At 39.9% G+C, this 12,729-nt stretch overlaps 1 protein-coding gene across 1 annotated transcript; it reads left to right on the top strand.

Annotated features, from left to right (window-relative positions):
• Positions 1-7,650: 7,650 nt before the first annotated feature.
• Positions 7,651-12,682, top strand: LOC117375768 (protein mono-ADP-ribosyltransferase PARP14-like). The gene is made up of 3 exons (XM_033972085.2): positions 7,651-7,842; positions 12,350-12,435; positions 12,677-12,682. The coding sequence occupies exons 1-3, from the start codon at positions 7,668-7,670 to the stop codon at positions 12,680-12,682; spliced, it is 267 nt and encodes an 88-aa protein (XP_033827976.1). The 5' UTR covers positions 7,651-7,667.
• Positions 12,683-12,729: the final 47 nt, after the last annotated feature.

The following is a 12,729-nucleotide window of genomic DNA, read 5'->3' as shown; positions in this document are numbered from 1 at the left end:
GCAAGGCTAGTTAGGTGCAGAAATAAAACCTGCAGTTTTAGTTAAGCTGCCTAGGAGTAGCTATACTGGGAGAAGTATGGTGACCTGAGTGCTATCCTCTGTTTCCTCCTGTTTCCCTGTCAACAACATTTACTAGTCAGTTCACCTGCAGTTTGTTCATTGCTATTGCTATATTGTTCCCTGTCCCACACCACTCTGGGGAGCGCAAGTGTTTCAGATGCCTGGCCACTGACTGCCCGGTGATGGCTGGACCCTAGATCTCCTACTGTGCCCTGATTCTGTTCTGTGGATCTGAACCCTCCCTTCTTGCTCCTGGCTATATGGCCTGGGTCCCTGGCTGGGCTGGCTCCTGTCCTGCCGTGGGTGGGCCTCCCTCTGTCCCTTAGCTGAGTGGGCTCTGGCCCTAAAGATTTGAACTCTATCTATAAATGGATGTGCATTAGTCTGGGACACATCTGCAGCCTGCTGTCTATGAGAGTGGATCTTTCCTTCAGCAGTGACATAACAATATAATAAGTCCAAAAAATGCCAAAATTGTTGGTATTCTGGGAAAAAGGGCTGCAATTATGTTGGAATATTCAATCATATATCCATATACTAACTTATACTAACTTTTGAATATTGACTTATTTATTGGGATTTCCTATTAGATGGACCCAAGGGCCAGTTAGTCTTCCTGGTTTTTTTTTAAATACTTTTCAATAAAAAAAAAAAAAGAAAAAATTAAAAACAATAACAAATGAATAAAAGTTTCAATTCATTTACATGATTAAAATGTAAATATTGTAATATTTCTTGCGCTAGCACCCACAAAACTAAAACTGAACCTATCCTGCGTCTCCATAAGTGAGCTTTGTGAATATGGTCAGACGCTTCTCTCAGACGCTGTTCTCCCAAGTCACAGTATTGAGTTTGTTTGTATTGAGTCAACCAATTTCAAATCAGTCAAATTGTTTACAGTTCTAAAAAGCTGCCCTCTCAACATCTCATCCAAATTGGCAATTCCAGCATCAAAAGAGATTTTAGGGATGGTTTTAGTGATCATTTAAGAAAAGATAAAACAGAAAGAATATGGTACATGGACGAGTGACTGATGGTAGTCACAGGGGCCACTGGCACATCGGTGAGTCTACCCCAGGGCAGCTGTGGCTACAATAGTAATTTAGCATCATGAGTATGGATGAATGAATAATGCACAAAATTGTAATATGTTTCTACTCACTCTACGTCATAGAAAAGACAAAGGATCTTACCTGAGGACCTTTCATTGGAAGAACAAAAACTGTAGAAGTTATGAAACCATCATTATTCTTTATGTGAAACCACAGTTGAAGATCAGACGTAAGTGTGACGGTTCCACATGTGCAGGAGGCTGGTTCTTGCAGAGTTATGGCTCACTGTGGCTCTATGGTATTTATGAGGCTCCAGGGGCCACCTGGACCTGGGCCAAAGTGGCTGATAGATGTTCTGACCCTTTCACTCTCTCTGCACCTTCAGCTTGTAATCATCACAACACTCTCCACACAACAACTGTGCATGACATGTCCACCAGTTTACTCCATGGGACTGAAAGGGATAATATTTTACACATGATATCATATTTATATATAATATTTCAATTTTTTATCACTTGTAAAAGGCAAATGTTTCACAACTTCCTGTGTGGATTGCTAAAAATATGAATAGCTTTGTCCATTGATTTGCACAACTCTTACTACTCTATTGTTTAATTAAACAAAAGGTCTGAAAAGTAAAAAAAAAAAAAAAAAAACTCCCGCACACCATCTCACTCTTGATTCAATTTTATTCTCACAACGTTTTGGTCCCTCTGACCTTCCTTATTAACTTTTCAGACCAAGTGCTTCGCCTCCTATGCACCTGTCGCCCACTCTGGTGTGCAGAGTCTACACAGAAACGAGTACAGTTTAACTAAACAAAAGAAAAACTTTAACTGGCTCTGAAGAACATCAGCATTTATATTGCAGAGACAAGTCCATCATCTAAATGTTGCAGTTTATGGACTGATTGGATTAGTTGGTATAGTGTAGTGGTCAATGCCATGTAAATCATTACAACCAGGATCATTACAAGCTTAAGGTAATTTGAGTATCTCAATCAAATTCTGACAATGTATAGATTTTTACAATGCTCTTGGAATACTTTGGGGGATATTCATAAATGAGATATTGTTAAATAAAATATTCTTAATATTGGGTGCAGCTTGTACATGTAAAGCAGATGTTGCGTGGTTAATGAGTTGAAGGTGTGTGGACTGGCCCTGGTTTACAGCCGCCTCCTGCAGCTCACACAGGGTTTTTAAAGGTCCCACACATCTGGGACTGAGGCCCCACATGCCTCAGCCACAGGACAGGCGTCTGCATGTCTGACCCTACCTTTAAATAAGGAGCGTCCAGAGGAAAACAGCACCAGTGATCAACAAAGAGACAGACACAAGAGAAACAAGAACAACAGAACAGAGCATGGTCCCAGTGAGGATCCTCGCGTTCGGCCGTGAGTATTTGTTTCAGCTTAGGCCTTTTCAACGCATGGGTCCAAGTTTCACAAGCTCAACCAGAAAAAGAAAAAAAAAATTAATAGAATTTTACCATTAGCAATATGGATCTCAGTTTTTATTATGTTTTTGACCTGTGGAGTCTATTAGATGTGACATTTGTTGGAGCAAGTTCTTTATATGCGCTTCAACATGGACCACTGTTTTGAACTGAGTTATTAGGAATGTGTAACGTGCAGAGCTGGGGCAATTTTGCTTGAAAATAAAACTGATTCAATTTTCGATTTTTTTCCCCCTCTCCACTAAAAATTTCTGCAAACTACAGAAAATTGTTAAAACTAACTAATCTATTGGTCATTGGGGAAACCTTTTATGAATGAGATAAAACTATAAAACTATTGTATTAAACATGCAGCCCCAGTATTTAATTTGACGTCACAGATTTCAAATGACTCAGCGCTGGAATGCGCTAAACAATGCAAGAAAGTGAGGAAACTGTTGTTGTTCTTCTTCTTCAATTTTCTTCCAAACAAATTGATTGAATTTGAACTTCAAATTAATCGATTAATCAATTAAATTGTTTGTGTTTTTTGCCCTGCCCTAGCAACGTGTAGTGTAATATGTTTGCTTAGTACAAGCTATATTCTACAACAAATCATATTAATTCATTTTTTTATTCATTAGTGCTGGCTGCAGCCTGGTATCTGACTCCAGCGGCTGGTGAGTGCTTTTCATATTCATCTGTCTGAAGTGTGTAATTTGACTCCTGTTTAATTGCTTTCACTTTACCATGTTTTCATTTTTTTAATAAAATGGATTGTTTTAGTATGTCTGTCATTTAGCACTGTTAATGTGTTATTTATGTGTTGAAAAGTAAGAGACTACAGACTAAAGGCAGATATGGACTAACTGCAGCAAAGTGAACTGTGAGACTTTGATCATGACAGACTTGAATCTGCTGAATGAGACAGGCAGCTGTACAGTGTGATTTGATTGGTTTGTGTTTGACAGAGGGAGAGGTGGTGTACGCCTGCCTCAATGACACCGCCACTATGGCCTGTGGTAAGAACATTCATTTTGTCAACTATGTTTAAAGCTGTTAAAACTAAGGTCATTTGTCACAAACAATGTGATTACAGAGGTGAAAGCAGTTCTCTTATTGTATATATATTGTAGTAGTAAAGTCACTGTTTACTATTACAAATTCCTTAAAGCAGTAAGTTTATATTTATATGTTTATAATAACACTAGAGGAGCAAAGTACATGTGAAAAACTCCTATTCGTACTAAAGAAACACTGCATTTAACTTGCATGACTGCTACTGATCATTAGGGATGGGGTGAGATTGAGTCCATAAGAACGAGACAAGACAATAGTTTGACATGATAAAATTTCCCTGTTCAGTTGACATATTTAGCCTCACAAGTTTTTATTTCTTATATTTTTGTTATTGTAGAATGTCTTTATTAAACTAAGGATTCTCAAAACTTAAATCACCAGCACTTTACCCTATTTCTTGTCCAATCCAAATGTAAACACTGTAAAAAATCTCTGAAGATCATTTTCCACATGTGCATAATCTAGCAGCGATTTCATTTTACAAGATCTTGTTCCATCCCCTCTAGACTCACTGTTCTTTCAATAATGCCTTTGTAAATAGTTGGATTTTAGATGAGATCACAACATTATATAGTCCATAATATTTAATACTACTTGGTGCTTGACTTTTTAGATATTTTAGTGGTACAATGTAATCAATACAGAAATCTGCCAGTGGCCACAGAGACATACCTGGTGTTGAGCTGTAGAAATCTCATGTGATGCTTTTCTCTCTTCTCCCTCCGCTTCTTTCTTCCGTGTTTCAGAGGTGGGCACGAAGATCAAGCTGGAGCACATCTTGTACAAAGTGGGAGTTGGGACTCGGTGTGGAGAGGGCAAAGCTCAACCGGACGACGGGCCAGACACGTTCTGCACCTTCCCCTGGGCTGAGATGGTGGTCGAAGATCTGTAAGAACAAAATACTGTCACACACCATAACAGTAACAGACAACATCCTCATTGTTTTATTATAGAGGTTATGCAGATGACAGAACCTTTGGAACATTATTATCGAGTGGCAACAGTATATGAGTATCAGGGGCAGTAATGACATTTCTTCTGTAAACACTCAAAACACTAAATCTAAAATGTGAAAGAGCTGCTACAGCTTAATAACAAATATAAGTCCACAACTCTGATACATTTTTAGTTTGTACCTGACTTTAAAGCAAGAAAATCAAGTCGACAGTAGTAAAAACACAGGAACAGCTAAACAACAGGGACACTGCACACCACAGACACAGTTGAAATGGATGTTTCTCTCCTTAAAAAAAAAAAAGTTTTTGAGTCTGTGTGCTGAGAAAATAATTATTGTGGGTGAAATCAACAGCTCCCTGGACAAAAATGAGCCAATAAAAAATAAAATGAAACACATTATGTCTCTTGTTCTGTTCATAGTTCTTCCTCAGTGCCACTCAGTGTTGAAGGGCATTTTTCAAATAAAGTTATGTCACTGAATAACCTCTATTTAATGGTAGCTACTTCTCCACCTTGGTACTCCGAAAGGAATACAACTATTGTGTAAACCAAACTTCATTGCAATAACATTGAATACCTCCATCCAACAATGATTGGGTTTCTTACCCACAGTATGGCATTAAACTTATACACCACCATGGAGACAAGCAGGTGACAGCTCTGTGACGAGGTGACTCTGCTCACTGTACAAATCATAATTATTGTGAAATTTAGACATGTTTTGACATTATGGTTGCTAGGTAACAGTTATGGAGTTACCTCTATGTTATATCTGCCCTTGTCCAACAAGGAAGCAAAATTATAAACTTTACCAAAATGACAAAACTAGAAAAGACTAGTCTTTTTTCTTTTTTTTTTTTTGGTAAAATCTTAAATCTAATGACGTTAACTATGTTTTAGAGGAATTAACTTGAGAGTTGAATAATGACTTCTGTGGCTAATTATTGCTTCATTCTGCTGTTTTATTTGTTGCAGCTCAGGCCTTTATGGTAAACTGTCTATACTGTCTATTTTACTGGGATTATCCTGCTTTATTGTTATTGTGTTGTAAGTAGTTTCAATCGTTTATGTCTCTGTAACAATATATCATGCTTCAAAATGTGTTGTTGTAACAGGTCTACTCATAGTTTTTTGTATTTCTGATAAATCTCAGGGTTGACTCCTCTCTTGTGTGTCAGGTGTGCAGACAGACGCTCCTGCAGGGTCCCCGTCACAGAGTACGTGTTTGGAGAGTATCCGTGCAAAGAGGAGACCCGATACCTGGAGGTGTCCTACAGCTGTGCCAAACCCCCTCCTCCTCCTCCACCCCCTCCTCCTCCTGCACCTATCAAACCTGACTGTACGTACCAGATCACCTGCTAACCCCTGTGCACACCAAACCTGACTTGCTATGAAAACGCACACTTGATTTACACATATGGAACTTGGTTGCAGATTAGCCTGTATAACTGCTCGCCTCAATTGGCTTCATTTGGCTGCCACTGAATGCAACGGGTGACGTCACACTCACACAGTCCTCTTCTAATATACAGTCTATGGTGATGACGGAACAGGCACTGTGACAGGACAGGACAGTCGAGCATTCATAAGAACCAATGCATTTTCAGGTTTACCCAAAGTCTCACCACATATAATACACAGAGCAGTGCATGGGCGTCCTCAAGGGGCCACTAATGTGTACTACACCAGCTGTCAACTGCGTGGTGCTCATGGGCATACATTTGTTAGTCAAGCCTAGTTTAAGTAGCATGTGTTCTGTCTTTAACTTATTAAAACTCATATCTTCCCATTTTCTCTCCCCTTCTTGGGATGACAAAGCAATGCTTTTGCTCATGACATAACTAAAGCTGAAGAACTTAAATCAGGCCTATTCAGCAAAATCGACTTTTCAGAGCATGTTTTAACCATGTTATAGTTGTATTAACCATTTACTCACCCGAAGTTGTATTTGGAGTGATTCATGCAGGTTTGAGTAATTTTCAATTTATTATTTTCAAGACACCATACTACCGATCAATCACCGTGTTCACCTCCATTGGTACACACTCACTGAGATGTACTTCCTTATCCAGTTTGCTCGCTATCCTGATCTGAAACTATCCATATGAGGTGCCAACTCTACTTTGAGGATGTTTACGGCGACGTCAGCCCCCACTGGGCCCTGCAGTTTTCTAATGTGGAAGTCAGCGGACTTGCTTCTTATATTAAGTTGTTTTAGATGAATAATGCAATTTAAGATGAGCTAATTAAAACATAATGATCCATGGCTTTCATAAATTATAACTATAGACCACAGACAAGCACAATAAGCAGCACAGTAGAATATTAAATAAAGTCAAACAAAAATAAAACTCCAGCGACTGATTCATTCACATGTAACCCGCACTGACCTCATTAACTTGCTGTTTTCTTTCATGATGTAATGATTATGTTCTGTTTCAGGTGACGATAAACCTTCTGCAGACAAATGAAACCTCCAGATCACAAATTTAAACAAATTACATTTCATCTTTTTTACTGTGAAGAATTAAAATGGAAGAAAAAGGGTCAGTTTATTCCTCCATGTTGTTGTTTTATGCAAAAATAATAAAACAAATGACCCCCCTCCAGAGTGTAGAAGCTATTTGCCTGTTTTGTTTGTTCAGTTAAATTAAGATGTAATTCTTAAGTTTAGTTATTTTTGTTTATGTCAGTTTATGTCAAATGAATTTACCAATTTCGTTTTTGCTAATTTGCATTTGTTATATATTTGGTTTAGTCTGTGAGGCGCCTAGGGGATAAGGGGATATCGGTGGGTGGTACAGGTAGACCAGAGTGCACCTGAATATATATATATATATATATATATATATATATATATATATATATATATATATATATATATATATATATATATATATATATATATATATATATATATATATATATATATATATATATATATATATATATATATATATATATATATATATATATATATAGTTGTTTCTCTTGCTGCGCGGAGAAATCGAAAGTGAAAGCAGCCGGTGGTGCGTCAGTTTTGTTTGCGCCCGTGCAGAGAGAGCTGTCTGCGGGAGGATGGAGGAGTGGGGCATTGTCGTTGAGGGCGACTGGGCCCCGGAGCAGAACAGAACCGCGAAGAACAAACTGCTAAAACATTTCCTGAGCGAAAAGAAGTCCGGCGGAGGAGAGTGCCGCGTGGAGACCGTGGACGGGGTCGCGAGGGCTGCTGTCCTCTTCAAGTCACGACAAGGTTTGTGTCAAGTGTCACGTCACCTGCTGCTCTACTTGAAAAAAACAAACTGAGAGAAAACGAGTGTGTTTGTGCTGTTTAAACATGTATTTGTATGTGGTCCTCTGAGGTTCCCATAGGATTGACCCAGTTACTTTTTATTTAAGTTTAGAAGTGTAAGCAACACATTATCCTGATGTTATTAACTCATGTAAACACGGTACTAAGATTTCCAACTCGATTAGACAGACCTGCTAAAAATAGGCTCACAAACTAACACAGGCCTGACCATTCGACCGCCCCCACCGCTCACCCCAAGGCACCAGCTGAGCACAAGAACAGGAAAAAAAAAAAAGTATATATACATACACATACATCTCAATACATGCATACACATATACATACACACATATGAATTTAAATAAATATTTAAATACATTAATTATTAAAAAAAAAAAAAAAAAAAAATCACCCTCTGCGGGTGGTCTCATCCCCTCTCTTTTCCATGCTCTAGTCCTCTCCCTGAGGCCTGGGAGCTTGAGGGTTCTGCGCAGTATCTTTGCTGTTCCTAGTACTGTACTTTTTTGGACTGAGATGTCTGATGTTTTTCCTGTGATCTGCTGTAACCACTCCTCCAGTTTGGGGGTCATTGCCCCGAGTCCTCTGATGACCACAGGCACCACTGATACCTTCACCTTCGAGGCTTTCTCCAACTCTTCTTTGAGCCCCTAGTATTTCTTTAGTTTCTCATGTTTCTTTTTCCTGATGTTCCCATCACTTGGTTCTGCGATGTCCACCACACCAGTTTTGCTCTGTTGTTTATCCACCACCACAATGTCCAGTTGGTTTGCCATCACCATTCTGTCAGTCTGTATCTGGAAGTCCCACAGGATCTTTGCTCGATCATTCTCCACTACCTTTGGAAGTGTTTCCCACCTTGATCTTGGGGTTTCCAGTCCGTACTCTGCACAGATGTTTCTGTACACTATGCCCGCCACTTGGTTATGCCGCTCCATGTATGCTTTCCCTGCAGCATCTTACACCCTGCAGTTACGTGCTGGATTGTCTCAGGGGCCTCTTTGCACAGCCTACACATTGGGTCTTGTCTGGTGTGGTAGATCTGGGCCTCTATCGCTCTGGTGCTCAAGGCCTGCTCCTGTGCAGCCAGGATTAGTGCCTCTGTGCTGCCCTTCAGTCCAGCTTTCTCAAGCCATTAGTAGGATTTCTTGATATCAGCCCCTTCAGTTATGTTCCGATGGTACATCCTGTGCAGGGGCTTGTCCTTCCATGATGGTTCCTCCAGCACCTTTTCCTCTGCACTCCACTGTCTGAGACATTTGCTGAGCATGTCATCTGTTTGGGCTTTGTCCTTGATGTACTTATGGATGTTTCATCGACTGACTGTGGCTCTCACACTCACTAATCCTCAGCCTCTGTGGTCTGTATCTCCTCCTTTGGCCAGCTTATGATTCCTGCTGGGTTCTCAACTATATATATATATATATATATATATATATATATATATATATATATATATATATATATATATATATATATATATATATATATATATATATATATATATATATATATATATATATATATATATATATATTGGCATTACAAACAATCAGTTGAAGTTCAGAGCTCATGGACAGTTTTGGGACCTACTCACAGAGGAAAAGTACCCCAACATGAGGAAATGTGCTATCACCTTGACTGCATTATTTGGCCCCACTTATTTATGTGAGTCAGCCTTTTCTCACATGAAGATCATTAAGTCCAAGTACCGTTCCACGATGACTGATGACCATTTGGAAGTGTGCTTGAGGCTGGCTGTCAGCAGCTACTGCCCGAACTACGCATCCCTCGCTGATTCCATTCAGTGCAAGTCATCAGAGCAGTAATCATCATTCAAGTAATTACGAAGATGTAAAAAATTTAATTGTGTTGTGCAGTATTATCTCATGACGTTATGCAAGGTACATCAAAATGTACATCTAAGAATTCATAATACATTTACAAATAAATATATGTTTAACATTTTTGTTTTAGGTGGTAGATCTTTCAGACACGATAATTTTAAAAGTAGCTCACATACTGAAAAAGTCTGAGCACCCCTGTCTCAGAGCATGTTTGTACAGATCTAAACTACAAGGTTTGCAAGATTTTATGCAGAATAAGACCGGGGATTTAGTTGTCGTGGGGGAAATTATGCAAATAATGTGCCATTGTCGAATGTCTGCGCTGTCTAGCGATTGGCAGAGTAACCATGTAATACTCTTCCATATCAGTAGGTGGCAGCATGTAGCTAATAAGTAGCTGCTAATTGATTTCAATTTGAGACAAGAGAATTAGTGATACGTGGATGCGTCAGGTGACAGTGGCATTGTGGCTAGCGAGACTATATGGTGAGAGTGATGGAGAAGTTTTTGAAAAGGAAAGATGCTAACTCCGAACCGGACCCTGGGCAAAACTCAGACCCAGATGAAGGCCCAAGTAAGAGTGGAGATCAAAAGAAAGCAAAGACGGTTAGCTCAAGCAAAACCTCTGGCGCAAGGCAATACAGCGAAAGCTATATTTTATTTGGATTTACTTTCACTGGAGATCCAATGAAACCAACTCCGTTGTGCTTGGTGTGTGGTGAAAAGTTATCCAACAGTGCTATGGTCCCAAGTAAGCTTAAACGGCATCTTCAAACGAAATACCCTTCACTTCAAAACAAGAATGCAGACTATTTTGTTCGCCTGCGTGAACACACGGAGAAACAGGCAACTATTATGAGAAAAACCACAAAGGTAAACAAGAGAGCCCTTAAAGCTAGCTACCACATTGCTGAACTTGTAGCTAAGTCAAAAAAGGCGCACACTGTGGCAGAGACATTAATACTTCCCGCCTGCAAAGCCATTGTAAATGAGATGCTCGGTTCTGAAACAGCTAAAGAAATAGCCAAAGTTCCTCTCTCAGATAACACAATTTCCAGACGTATTGATGACATGTCTGCAGATATCGAAAGTGTGGTTTTGGAAAAGATCCGTATCAATACGAAATTTGCATTGCAGCTTGATGAGTCTACTGATATTAGTGGGCACACTCAACTCTTAGCCAATGTGCGTTTTGTGGATGGAGACGCAATCAGAGAAAACTTCTTTTTGTGCAAGGCATTACCCGAAAAAACAACAGGAGGTGAAATTTTTCGGGTCACATCAGAATATCTTGAACAAGGAGGACTTAAGTGGGAAAACTGCACGAGTGTTTGCACTGATGGAGCTGCAGCTATGGTCGGGCGCACCAAAGGCTTTGTAAGCAGAGTGAAGGAAAGAAACCCAGATGTGATTGTTACGCACTGTTTTTTACACCGTGAGGCCCTCGTAGCCAAGACTTTACCAGCAGAACTAGTTCCTGTGTTGGATGATGTTGTGCGCATCATAAACTTTGTAAAGTCGTGACCCGTGAAAAGCCGCATATTTGCGTCCTTGTGTGAGTTTCTGTGTGAACTCCGCACACCCGACTGGGCGACAGGTGCGTAGGAGGTGAGGACAGGTCCTTGTGTGAGGAAATGGGAGCGGAGCATAAAGCCTTGCTGTTTCATACGGAGGTCCGGTGGTTGTCGCGCGGCAAGGTCTTGGCCCGTGTGTATGAGCTGCGGGAGGAACTTAAAGTATTTCTGACAAATGAAAGGTCCGATTACACAAAGCTACTAAAATGGCAATCTTGAAATGTTTACACTCACCAAGCAATGGCAAGATGTTAACACTGCTGTGAGATAATAGTTAAACATTTAAAAACTCTTGAGGAGAAGATGTCATTTTATTTTTCTTCAGCCTCCACTGAATGCCTTGACTGGGTTAGGGACCCATATAGCTCAGCATCAGTTGGTGGAAAGGACATGACTTTACAGGAGCAAGAGGAACTAACTGAACTGAGACAAAACCATGGTTTAAAGCTAAGCTTTGCTGATTTACCTTTGGACAGTTTTTGGTTAGCTACTGTCAAGGAGTTCCCCATTCTGGCAAACAAAGCTATTTTGACATTGCTTCCATTTTCCACGACATATCTGTGTGAGGTGAGCTTTTCAAGCCTGACTGCTATAAAAACTAAAAACAGAGAGAGACTGAGAGTTGTTGAGCAAGAGCTTCGTGTGTGTCTTTCTTCAATTCCTGCCAGGATATCAGCTCTGTGTTCATCCAAACAGGCCCAGGTTTCACACTGAGTGAGTAGAAATATTTTATTTTATTATAAAATGTTTTTTTGTGTGTTTATTTGATTCCTGTTCAAAATACTTTGATGAGAATTATTTTATATTGTAAACATAGGCTGCAGAGTTTCATTTTTTAGCATTTTCTGCTGATGGTGTGTCTTGTGATTTTTTCAATGAAAAAAATGTGCCTTGGCTCAAAAAAGGTTGAAATACACTGCTCTACCATCTAACCAACCAAAAGATTTGAAAAGACAACAGTGTGTGCCTCAGTGGAACAGGTGAACAAGAGAAAGTCTGAAATCCCAAAATGTTTTGTTTGTTTTTCAGTGAGAGACCGAGTTCTATCCAAACCCATCCATGAAATCACAGTGGACGACAGGAGTGTTAAACTGCGGCTCAGTGAGGACTCTCCGGTGAGTAGAGCCAGAGGAGCAGAGGAGCAGAGCCAGAGGAGCAGAGCCAGAGGAGCAGAGTCAGAGGAGCAGAGTCAGAGGAGCAGAGCCAGGGGAGCAGAGTCAGAAGAGCAGAGTCAGAGGAGCAGAGGAACAGAGCCAAAGGAACAGACAGGGTTTTGGCCAAATTTGAAGTGTTTGTGATTAAAACTGTGCGAGGCGATGTCTTAAATGGGAGGGTGTGCGCTTTTGTCATTCCCAGGTTTGATCCAAAATGGCCGACTTCCTATATATTTTATCTATCAAACAGAATGC

The sequence above is a fragment of the Periophthalmus magnuspinnatus genome, chromosome 9 (genome assembly GCF_009829125.3).
Source record: "Periophthalmus magnuspinnatus isolate fPerMag1 chromosome 9, fPerMag1.2.pri, whole genome shotgun sequence".
NCBI classification, from domain to species: Eukaryota; Metazoa; Chordata; class Actinopteri; order Gobiiformes; family Gobiidae; genus Periophthalmus; species Periophthalmus magnuspinnatus.
Note: the sequence above shows the minus strand (reverse complement) of the source record. Positions and strands in the feature narration are given on the sequence as shown.